A 12,595-nucleotide genomic window follows, 5' to 3' on the forward strand; every position below is an offset into this window, starting at 1 on the left:
CCATATAGATCGGCATGCAGGTGAGGATGCCCCGGGCTTCTCTCCCTGGGGCAGTCCTAATTCATACCATAAAAAAAAGTCCACTGGGTCGTATAGTTTGGCACGTAGGCCAGGTCACCTTGGGCTTCTCTAGCTGGGGCAGCCTTAATCCACATCATAAACCCCCCCTGAACCCATTTGGCCCCAAAATCTTTTGGGGATATGGACGACGGTCAGTCTTCTGTAACTACTTCCGGCTGTACAAGGTTGGAGAGCTGTCCCTAAACGGGGCCATAGGTATAGGTAGGGGGTTCAGCGGACCGGAAGACTGCACCCATGGAGTCCAAGGCTGACAAGGCATCCAGAGCCTCTGGGGACGAGAGAATCATTTGATGAGTGGTGGTCCAGGAGGTGAAACTTTGTTGACATGCGGAAGACAAACAACGAAACAGACAACAAATTATAATAAGAAATACAAGCAGTATGATTAACCCAATGAATAAGGTTTTGATAGCAGTCCAGAAACCTGGACCTGACCAGGAGTTCAACCAGTCATTTAGAGATAGGGGAGGGTCAGACATGGACTTAATTTGGTGGCTCATATCAGACAGGAAGCCGGAGATATTTTGATGGTAGTCAGGAATATAGACACAACATTCAGTTTTTATAATGGCGCAGGTGCCCCCCTGTGCTGCTGTCAAGACATCCAGTGCCATTCGGTTTTGGAGGACTGCCTTACGCATTTGGGATACTTCTAAATCGAGCAGCGAAAGGCTATGTTGTGTATCATTTAATGCCTTCATAGTAAATTTGTTTAGGACTTCCATGTGCAAGATGACACTTTGAATTCCTAATTGGGGAAGGAAAATTGAGGCAACGTGGTCATACCAGTGGGAGACAGAGCAGGTCCAGCGCTGTTGCAGGTTGGGTAGGTTAGCAGGAGGAGATATACTAAATGTAGTTCTACCCTGCATCCAGACGAAACCTAGGGTGCATCGTCCAATCCATCCAGGTGGCAGCCAAGGCCATAAGTTGGAGCCACATAGCCACTGAGTGCCATTAGGGGCTAACCAACGTGTGCTGGGCCGTCTATCCCAGTCAGTCTCAAACCAATCAGCATTTTTTAAGGTTATGATATGAGAACACATATGACAGGGAATTTTTCCATAGGTCGGGTGCTATTAGGCCATGTATCACAGGTGTGATTGGTTTGTTCCCAACATAGAGTGGCCTTTTACTGAGTTGATCACTAGCAGGAGTGAGCCAAATATATTCGTCCCAAATTTGATATAGTCCATCCTGTGTGTATCAATAAGTTGGGGACTTTACCTTTGGAACTTGCCGTTTATGATCCACCTGTGACAAGGCAAATCTAGTTAGTATTTGGGCAGTAGTGTTGAAGGAAAAGGTTTGCTTGTGGCCAGGGAACTCCCAGGTATCAGAGATGGATGGCCACAAGGAAACATTATTATTAGTAACAGATGAATCTTGCAGAAGAGAAGAGCTAGAATCTAATATCCATGAATGTGTACTATACCTTCTACTGAAACATAATTTTTTTTTCTCTCTAAAATCACCCTCATTTTTATAAAAGATAGCCAAATTAAGATTAACTGGTCTGCCAATTATTTACATAAGTGCAGCAAGAATACCAATTGATTATACAGGCTTTTTAAAATCTGCTTTGCTGGAATTTTTTTTTTTTTTTTTGAGGAATCTCAGATTGAACTGTAAAGGCCTCTTGAGGCCAGAAAAGCCAAGCCAAGGACTTGCCATCAGATTTTGCCTGCAGTACCTACAGGTTTGGGTGGACTCATCTCTTCTCGAGGTCCCCCAAAATATTCTGAGGTTCCTTGCACCCGCCAGATAAGCAAGCTTCCTTACTTACCGGGTAAGATTGCCAGAATCTCTGTAAACAAGGTACCAGGCCCATGTTTCCAAGTGGCTGTATTCCAGAATGTCCAATCTTTGTTCCTGAAAAGCTGTGTTGTCATATCTGAGCCTGTATATTTCAAATATGACATTCCAGTCAAAGCCTTGGTAATATAACCAATGTATCCTGTTATAAGGAGAATAGGTTCTTATTGAACTTATGCAAATAACTATATTGCCACGAAATAACCATGCTCACTCACAGAGTTTCTTAATTCTGGAGGGATCAGATAGGGAGAAAAAGATAAATGTTTCAGTTTTGCTCATAAACGTATTTCACTAAATTGGTGTAAGTCATAGTTAGCATAAGAGAAAAGAAAGAAAGATTTCCTTAAACATGAGAAAACAAAACAAAACTCAGCAATATTTCAAACAGAAGTCATAAAAAAATTATAATCATCTTCATCAGTTCACACAGTCCTGTATAATCAGTTCTTGAGCTTAATCTTCTGTTAGCAGATCTATGAGCTTAGTTTCTGTTAGAATTCTGTAATTTCTTACCCAGTTCAGTTTTACAATCTGAAAGTTTATCAGAAACCTGTAGTTTAGAACCCTTGTGTCAGAATCCTTTCCAGGAATTTCTCTGGAGATGAAACATATTTGCAAAAGCAAAAAGCATCACAGTAAAACAGCAACTATCTGCAAATGGACAAAAGACTCAAAAGGGCAATTGACAAAGAAACTTGGCTATTTCTGTGACATATAACACTTTAAGATAATAACTGGAATTATAACTGATAACCAGAACAGATTAGAATTTTAGGAATGCTATATAATGTTAAGACATGTATATTAATAATATTCACCCACGTAATACCACATAAGAAAGTTTATCATCGCTTATTTGACAATGCTTCCCATGTAATTGAATAAACCAAATAAATCTAATTAATTTAGTATTTTCCTCCTTATAGGAAGAGAGCAAATTTCTTTGAGAAGTCTCAGGGGCCCTCTGAAAATCCTCAGAGAAATTCTTCTTCCATCTACCATGTCAAAAGAAAGCCTTCATTCAGGACTTGAATATTTTTGAGGGAGAAGCTTGTCAAAAATATCAAAAGTTTTTAAAATGCTTGTTCAATAGGAAACAATGCTCACTGTTAAACAATGCTCAGGCATCCATTCAAAGTGACAACAGAGACAGTCAAGAGCAAACAACACCGTCAAAAAAATTTTAGAAGAGACCTCTTTCTTTCTGAATATAGGAAATTATTTTAACAAAACATAGATTTTCTGTCTTTTAGGTAGAGTCAGAGCAGGCCAAAAGTTCAAGAAAATTATCCTTTGAGAGAAAACCAAATTTTAATTTCTGCACCAGCTTATTTTTAACGTTCAAATTCATTTACTTAATTGAATTTACTTTAATCTTAGTCTACTTGACCAGGCATAAAACTCCTTTCAGAATTTCTCCTTCACAAACCTTCTACAACTTTCTTTTTGCCTTCAGAATTTGTCCCAAAGTCTGTCTTTTTTCCTTTCTAGTACTTTAGGACAAACTTATCTTTCTTAACCCATCAAACAAAAATACTTCCATTCTTTATACCCTCTTTACTGAAAACATACATTTTAACTTTCCTTAGATACAGAGCTGTTTTCCTTATTAATTTCCAGTAGCTTTAATTATATAGGTTAATAAGAACTTTTACCCCTTAACAGACCATAGTAAACACTAAAAAGGTAAGCAATTATGAATTGTCTTTTATGCCAGCATTCTAAACACTTCATAATTTCTAGAAACATGCTGCTTTACAATAACAGACCCAAAGACTTTTAGCCTCTCTGCAATAAGAAGCCAAAAGTAGATAACTTAGATAAGTTTACCTGTAATGCTTGTGTGCTATCCAATCCAAAAATGACCCAGATGCTCAGATTTTTATCATTTAACTTAACTTGGCAAAACTCAAGATTGTTATCAAAACAATTTGGAAGCTTTTTTTTTTTTTTTTCAAGTATACAGACCATAAAACAGTTATTGTACCCACAAAAACTTCATGAGACATTAGACAAAACTGGTCATCATTTAAAGCTATTATTTTGCTGACGAATTTAACAGACAATGTGAACTTATTTGACTAGTAAACCCAGGCTGCATGCCTGCATCATATGCGAATACTGACAACTCTGACAAGAAGACTATTTTCAATCAAACCAACAAACTTAAACAAGCTTTCATTTACCAAAAGTTAATTCACATCAAGTTAACTTGAAAGACATTGGATTAATTTCTACTACATTTAGAATTTATGTAAGCGCTTACTTGAAGCCAATTAAACAGAGCTCTTAATTTTGGTAACACCATCCGGAGGTAAAATATCACACATATAACGTACACGTAGACACACGTACACAGAGACTGCACAGCTATTGTTAGAGCTATTGTTTTTTACCAATATTTGTGGAGAAGATACTCAAGATGCTAGATTTTTTTGCAAGGGCACGCTTATGGCCGTTTTGCCTCTCCCCTCCTCTTTCTTTCTTTCTTTCTTTCTTTTTTTTTTTTTTCTTCAGTCTTAGGAATTAGTGATGGGCTAGATAGTAGTTCCTGGAGAGGGGAGATGATAATCCTTTCTGTGATAAAGGAACTAGGTGGAATCTGAACTGCCTCTAGAGCTGTATTTCCAGTCTTGCAAGGATTTTCTAAGGACAGTTGCTCTTGATTTCCCAGAAACTGGATTGTAACTCAAATTACATTCCAGGTTGATCTACCTGTCCAACTGCATCACAAAGGCACAGAGAAACCCCTCAAATTTTCTCCCAGAAGGAGTTGGAACGCATCCACAGGGTGGGTCTCTGGGGATGCTTAGGAGCCTTCCCCATGGCGGTAAAGCCAGTGTCTGACTGACAGCAGCTGGAGAAAGGGTGCAGAGGCCGATTGCGGGTGTGCAGAGGCCGATTGCGGGTGTTGACATAGTTATAAGATTTAGTCAAGTCCCGCTCAGCCTGGGCACTTTGTCTCTGAGCCAGCAAAGTTGAGGTAGGGAAGCAGGAGGCAAAGGCCTGGAACTGGCTGGAGGCTGGGGCTCCCAGAGCCAGGTTTGAGTTAAATCCCTGGCAAAAGGCTTATTTTTCCAATTTTACAGAAGGTCAAGGTTCTGCTCAGGTCTAGCCTGAACTTAACCTCGACTTGGTGACGACAGAAGAGATGATGAGCAAAACAGACAAAGAAAGGAAAAGAAGAGATCCGACCTCACCCTCATGGCCTCTTCCAGAGGGTTATCAAGATAAGAGTCACACAACAGTTCCTGTACTGGGGCACACTACGCTAGCACGACAGTTCACAGAATAAATCACAGGTCTCCTACCCTCATAACCGACTCAGTAGGTGACTAAAATACTCAATGAGTCAACTGTCAAGAGAGGGCACCCCCACTTAGGGTTGCTGGGGTGATCAGGCCCAGAAACCCAAAGTTGGGGCTCCCAGGGGTGGAGCCTTTTACTCTTTAAAGATTTCTTTGTTTCCCAGTCACAAGGCTCAAAAGGAGACGAAAATTGCCATTGTAACTCCAAGAGAGACAAAAGAAACGGGTCCATTACCATGAAAAATCCCCCCTGAACCTAGGGCAGCGTCCTACCCGTTGTTCCTACTGTGGGGTTCCTATAGCAAGGGGTGATGGGGGCGTCCCCCGGCATTGCATCCCTTGTATACCTTCCCTGTTATGCCTGGCAGTAACAGGTGCCTGGTGCCTATTCTGCCTGACAGCATAGGCCTGGTGAATGGTTCCCGAGAGAAAAGGAGAAAGAAAAGGAGCCATTACCTTGAAAATCCCCCCATTGGGGTTCCTGTAGCAAGGGATGATGGGGGCATCCCTTGAACATCTTCCCTATTCTGCCTGGCAGGAATAGGTGCCTGGCGTATGGTCCCAGAGAAAGGGAGCCATTACCTTGAAAATCCCCCCAATGGAGTTCCTGTAGCAAGGGATGATGGGGGCATCCCTTGAACATCTTCCCTATTCTGCCTGGCAGGAATAGGTGCCTGGCGTATGGTCCCAGAGAAAGGGAGCCATTACCTTGAAAATCCCCCCAATGGAGTTCCTGTAGCAAGGGATGATGGGGGCATCCCTTGAACATCTTCCCTATTCTGCCTGACAGTAATAGGTGCCTGGCGTATGGTCCCCAGGAGAGAAAAGGAGAAAGAAAAGGAGCCATTACCTTGAAAACCCCCCCAATGGAGTTCCTGTAGCAAGGGATGATGGGGGCATCCCTTGAACATCTTCCCTATTCTGCCTGGCAGGAATAGGTGCCTGGCGTATGGTCCCCAGGAGAGAAAAGGAGAAAGAAAAGGAGCCATTACCTTGAAAATCCCCCCACTGGGGTTCCTGTAGCAAGGGATGATGGGGGCATCCCTTGAACATCTTCCCTATTCTGCCTGGCAGGAATAGGTGCCTGGCGTATGGTCCCAGAGAAAGGGAGCCATTACCTTGAAAATCCCCCCAATGGAGTTCCTGTAGCAAGGGATGATGGGGGCATCCCTTGAACATCTTCCCTATTCTGCCTGACAGTAATAGGTGCCTGGCGTATGGTCCCAGAGAAAGGGAGCCATTACCTTGAAAATCCCCCCATTGGGGTTCCTGTAGCAAGGGATGATGGGGGCATCCCTTGAACATCTTCCCTATTCTGCCTGGCAGGAATAGGTGCCTGGCGTATGGTCCCAGAGAAAGGGAGCCATTACCTTGAAAATCCCCCCAATGGAGTTCCTGTAGCAAGGGATGATGGGGGCATCCCTTGAACATCTTCCCTATTCTGCCTGACAGTAATAGGTGCCTGGCGTATGGTCCCAGAGAAAGGGAGCCATTACCTTGAAAATCCCCCCATTGGGGTTCCTGTAGCAAGGGATGATGGGGGCATCCCTTGAACATCTTCCCTATTCTGCCTGACAGTAATAGGTGCCTGGCGTATGGTCCCCAGGAGAGAAAAGGAGAAAGAAAAGGAACCATTACCTTGAAAATCCCCCCACTGGGGTTCCTGTAGCAAGGGATGATGGGGGCATCCCTTGAACATCTTCCCTATTCTGCCTGGCAGGAATAGGTGCCTGGCGTATGGTCCCAGAGAAAGGGAGCCATTACCTTGAAAATCCCCCCAATGGAGTTCCTGTAGCAAGGGATGATGGGGGCATCCCTTGAACATCTTCCCTATTCTGCCTGACAGTAATAGGTGCCTGGCGTATGGTCCCCAGGAGAGAAAAGGACAAAGACAGTGAGAAAGAGAAAGACAGTGAGGAATTTTCCGCCAGTCTGGGGGACATTCTACCCAATTGCATCCTGGAGCCATTCTCCCAAGAAGGGGTTCCCATACTCCACCAAAGGTTAGAGTTTGGTACTTCCCTTGAACTGGAGTCCCGAGTGGGACTTTCCTCGCAGTTCAGAGCGTGGTCAGGTGCCAGAGGGAGGGATCCCAATCCAGCCTTAGGAAAAGAAACCTTCCACGGGAGTCTTGGAGATTGGCGGCCGTCCTAATGACTTAAGTGGCCGACCCGCGCCCACGTAAAATTTGTCTATTAGAGATAGAGTCAGGAAGGAATGGATTAATTCATTCTCCATCACCCTGAGGCTTAAGGTACTGATTCTCTTCAAGCTGAATGCCACAATTTGCCCCATAGAGTAGCCATGGGCAGCAAACGTGGATTCATACAGCCATCCAAGAAAGTTCCCGATGGAGCAGTGAATCTAGATCCATCCTTGAAAAAGAGCAGGAAGGAATGGATTAATTCATTCTCCATCACCCTGAGGCTTAAGGTACTGAATCTCTTCAAGCTGAATGCCACAATTTGCCCCATAGAGTAGCCATGGGCAGCAAACGTGGATTCATACAGCTGTCCGAGAAAGTTCCCGATGGAGCAGTGAATCTAGATCCATCCTTGAAAAAGAGCAAGGCACAAGGAAGAAAAGGGCACTTACCAGAACTCGAGCTCACAAGCCGATGAAGCAAGTCCCCGTACGGAAGTTCCCTGTACGGAAGATCCCCTGAAGCAAGGTCCCCGTACGGGCCACCAGAAATGATGCGGGATCGGTGAGCCGAGGAGTCGAAAGAAAGATTTCTTAGACTCTCAAGATCTGGCAGTAGTGCTCTTTTATTTAGAGAATAGTGTGGAATAGCATGGGGACAGGACCCATGGGCAGGCAGAGCTGGTGCGTGGGGACAGGACCCACGGGCAGTCAGAGCTCCTGCTGCTGCCCCGAGTTGAGGGTTAGGGCTAATTTTATAAGGCATGGGTACGTGACTTATTTTTACTGGAAAAAAAAGAAAAGATGATGTAAAAAGTCATTAAATGATTTCAGTGCAGATGGGGTCTGGTTATTGTGCGGTCATATAACTTTAGATACGAATCTGGCCATATAGATCGGCATGCAGGTGAGGATGCCCCGGGCTTCTCTCCCTGGGGCAGTCCTAATTCATACCATAAAAAAAGTCCACTGGGTCGTATAGTTTGGCATGTAGGCCAGGTCACCTTGGGCTTCTCTAGCTGGGGCAGCCTTAATCCACATCATGGACCACCTCTCGTCAAATGATTCTCTCGTCTCCAGAGGATCCGTGTACCTTGTCAGCCTTGGACTCTGAGGGCGCAAACTTCCGTTCCTCTGAACTTCCTACCTGTACCTATGGCCCAATTTAGGGACAGCTCTACGACCTTGCACAGCAGGATGTAGTTACGGAAGACCGACCATTCTCCATATCCCCAAAGGATTTCGGGGCCAAATGGGTTCGGGGGGTGTTTACGATGAGGATGATTTTAGGCTGGTTACTTTTTTTTTTAAAGATTTTATTTGTTATTTTTTTCCTCTTTTTCTCCCCAAAGCCCCCCAGTACATAGTTGTATATTCTTCGTTGTGGGTCTTTCCAATTGTGGTATGTGGGACACCGCCTCAGCGTGGCTTGATGAGTAATGCCATGTCTGCGCCCAGGATCCGAACCAACGAAACCCTGGGCGGCCTGCAGCGGAGCTCGCGAACTTAACCACTTGGCCAGGAGGCCAGCCCCAGGCTGGTTACTTTTAAAAAAACTGCAGAGGGGAAGGAAGCTCCAAGAAGTGGAATTTGCTTGCCCTTTGATGAAGATATTTGCATTTGTGAAGGAAGTCTCCATTTTGGGGGGTGTCTCCCTCTCTGCACCAGGAGGAAGGGGGATGACCTTATCTCTAGAAACTCTTAATGGGGACGGCAAGGACTTAAGTGTTGTTTATTGTGCTTGTCTGGTAACCTCATGTAGCTGACTCCCCCCCACCAGCAACATCCTCCAGGAAGCGCAGGACATCCTGACTTAATCCGGTCTGATTCTTATCTAAAGTTATAGGACCACCCAATAATCAGACCCCACCTGCACTGAGACCATTTTCACGACTTTTTTTACATATTCTTTCCTTTGTGTTGTAAAGAGATAACTCACATACCTATGCCTTAAGTTTAGCTCTAACCCTCAACACACTGCAGCAGCTCTTTGCTGCCCATGGGTTCTGTCCCCATGCTATTCCATACTATTCTCGGAATAAAAGAGTACTACTGCCAGACCTTGAGAGTCCAAGAAATCTTTCTTTGGATTCCTCTGCTCGCGAGCCCGCATCAGTCTGTACTTGAGCCGTTTGAAACTCAGTCAGTACTTCCCCCTGCACATCTGGACCCCTGAGTTCACAAAGAGGTGGGTGGAAACAATAGAGACAGCCCCAGGCCAGGAAAAAGTTCCGTTGAAATGCAAATCTGCCGGGTGAGTCTGGTTCCAGCCGCCAGCCTAGGTGGGTTCCCTGAGCCCTGCAGCCTCCCACCTGCTGTCACTCTGGCACGAGGGGGCGGGGCGTTCACGACTGTCCAATCAGAGGAGCCGCTGGCGCAGGTGGGTGAGGCCGTGGACTGGACTTCTTGTGAAGGCGGCTTCCGGCTGCTGCCGCGCTGCAGGGGAGGTGTTGTCTCACCTACGGGTCCTGGTGGCTCTGCCGCAGCCTCTGTAGCGCTGTGACCTGCACTGGCCGTGGGGGTCGTAGGAAGGACTCGGGGGACCCAGGAGCCCTAGAAATGGTGAGTGTGCGGCCCCGGGGTGAGGACGCGGGAGGAGGGACTGGTTGAAGCGGCGGGGCGGGCCCGGCCTCCCCTGGTCCCCTCCGGGGTCTGCAGCCCCGAGTCCGCGGTGGCGCCGCTCGGCCCTCAGGCCCCTCCGGCCGCAGCGTGGGGGCGGGGCCGGCAGCCGGGCCCCGGGTGTCCTGTGGTCCCTGCGCGCGGCGACTTGGGCGGGAGCGTCTCTGGGCCGCTGTGCGCCCGCAGCCCCGCGTGTCCCAGACGGTGCGGGGCCCGCGGGAGGGCCCGCAGGACAGTCGGGCCTCGGTCTGCGGGGTCCGTGCGCGGAGGGGCTGCGGTCTGTGGGTCCCCAGGGCCTCCTTTCTCCCCAGGGGGCACCCGTTTTCTCCTGAGTTTTCCAGTTGTTTGGGGCGCAGCGTCTCAATCCACAGTCCTTTCCCCACAGGCTGGCACTTCTTGGGACTGACAGTAAATCCGTAAATTTCCAGATGCCTCCCCGCACTCCCAAAGCGACTTCCCCTCTTTCATTCACAGGATCCTCATCAACATTTCGTCATCCAGGGCGCATTTCAACCAGACCTAATATTTTAACGGTTTATCATTATCCACCAGAGCCATGGATGGCTCTATCTTTTTTTTGGTTAAGATTTTATTTTTCCTTTTTCTCCCCAAAGCTCCCCCCCCCCATAGTTGTATATTTTAGTTGTGGGTCCTTCTAGTTGTGGCATGTGGGACGCCGCCTCAGCATGATCTGATGAGTGGTGTCATGTCCGCCCCCAGGATCCGAACCCACAAAACCCTGGGCCACCGAAGCAGAGCGAGTGAACTTAACCACTCGGCCGCAGGCCCAATAGGATGGCTCTATTTTAAACGTTATATTTGTCTGTGTGATTCAGACTCTGGGAGCAGAGAAGTCAAAAGAAAGATTTTTTTGGACTCTCAAGGTCTTGCAGTAGTGCTCCTTCATTGAGAGAATAGTGGGGGGACGGGACCCATGGGCAGTAAAGAGCTGCTGCCTGAGGACAAGACCGGACCCCTCGGCAGGAAGAGCTGCAGTGGATTGAGGGCAGGGCTAAACTTATAAGGCATAGCTATGTGAGTTATTCCTCTACAAGACAAAGGAAAGATCCTGTAAAAAAGTTGTGGGGCCGGCCCGTGGCACAGGGCTTAAGTTCACACGTTATGCTTTGGTGGCCTGGGGTTCACCGGTTGGATCCGGTGCTGACATGGCACCGCTTGGCAAGCCATGCTGTGGTAGGCGTCCCACATATAAAGTGGAGGAAGATGGGCACGGGTGTTGGCTCAGGGCCAGTCTTCCTCAGCAAAAAGAGGAGGATTGGCAGCAGAGCAAAAAAAAAAAAAAAAAAAAAGTCATTGAAATGGTGGGTGCAGGTGGGTTTGGTTGTTGGGTGGTCCTGTACCTTTAGATAAGAATCAGCTGGGATCAGGTCAGGATGCCCTGTGCTTCCCGGAGGATGATACAGATTGCTATGCAGGGCAGGACGCCTTGGGCTTCTTTCCCTGGGGCAGCCTCCATCCTCATCATGTGGATGTTGTACATGAGAGGAAAGCAGAGAATAACCACCTGGAACCTCACTGCAGGAAATCCTTGTGCCTCTCCCCAAGGATCCTCTGGGCCCAGACATCCTATGCTGTGGGTGGAGGTTCCTGTTGAAAAAATGTCCTGGGTGATCTGTCCCATTGGCATCCCCGCACCCCCCATTTGTGAATGAGAAAAAATTATTCACTTATTTAAGTCTTGGTTTTTCAATAAGGGTAAATACATTTACTGAACAGACCTTGGAAGACACTATAAAATAGTTCCAAACAGAAAACAAAGAAGTGAATTTCAGGAAAAATATAATATTCGTTTGTTACATTCCATTTGTTAAGAATACTTGTTTCACTCTGTCTTCACCTGAGCATGTGTAGTAAGTTTCTGAGATCTGTTCTTTACTTTTGGATGTTTTCAAATGAAATTCCAGGGCTTAGACATGCTGACCACAAGCGTTCAAGTGTCATGTCTTGTCACGGAAATAATGTCACCAGAGGACCAGGAACAGAGTTGTCATCCCAAAGCGTGCGTCTTTGGCATAAGGGCTATTTTGAGCTGATTTTTATTAAAAAATAGCAGACAGAGGCAAAGCTCTGAAAAGCTAGAAGTTACCCTTTTGTAAGGGAAGTTTACATTTAAGAGAAACGTCCCTTTGTAAGGGTGCCTCCCTCTGTGTGCCAGGAAGGGCAGGATGACTCTAGATCTCTAGAAACTCTTTATCAGTGGAGAAGGCAAGGAGTTAAATCTGCAGGACAGCTTGCCCCTTGTTCACTGTGCTTTTCCTGCTAACCTCCCGTCACTAACCCCATCTTAACAGCAGGACTTTGGAGCTCTTTGTCACAGGAGGTGGCCAGCCAGGAGCCTGTGCGGAAGAGAAGGTTTTGATCTACCAGTCAGACCTCACCCTGCCAGGTCTTTGCATCCCAGCCGGCCCTCCCTGCTCCCTTAAGCCTCAGCCCACGCTCTGGATGAGGACCCAGAGTTGAGAGCCTGTCCTCCTGTCTCCTTGCCAATCGATGGCACCTTCAACTGTTTCTTCTCTCAAAGACTGGTGTGCTGTGGTCTCAGCTTCTGTGCGCATCAGGTGGCGAGCCCTCACTCAGTAACAGTAGTAATTGACATTTTTTCTTAA

At 46.6% G+C, this 12,595-nt stretch overlaps 1 protein-coding gene across 1 annotated transcript in view; it reads left to right on the plus strand.

Annotated features, from left to right (window-relative positions):
- Positions 1 to 9,771: 9,771 nt before the first annotated feature.
- The window catches only part of LOC103568045 (zinc finger protein 709-like), a 156,857-nt gene continuing 154,033 nt past the window's right edge, over positions 9,772 to 12,595 (plus strand). Inside the window, 1 exon segment of the mRNA XM_070625445.1 lies at positions 9,772 to 9,911. Coding sequence (XP_070481546.1) covers positions 9,909 to 9,911 — 3 coding nt within the window. The 5' untranslated portion in view covers positions 9,772 to 9,908.

Source organism: Equus przewalskii, chromosome 6, assembly GCF_037783145.1.
Source record: "Equus przewalskii isolate Varuska chromosome 6, EquPr2, whole genome shotgun sequence".
NCBI classification, from domain to species: Eukaryota; Metazoa; Chordata; class Mammalia; order Perissodactyla; family Equidae; genus Equus; species Equus przewalskii.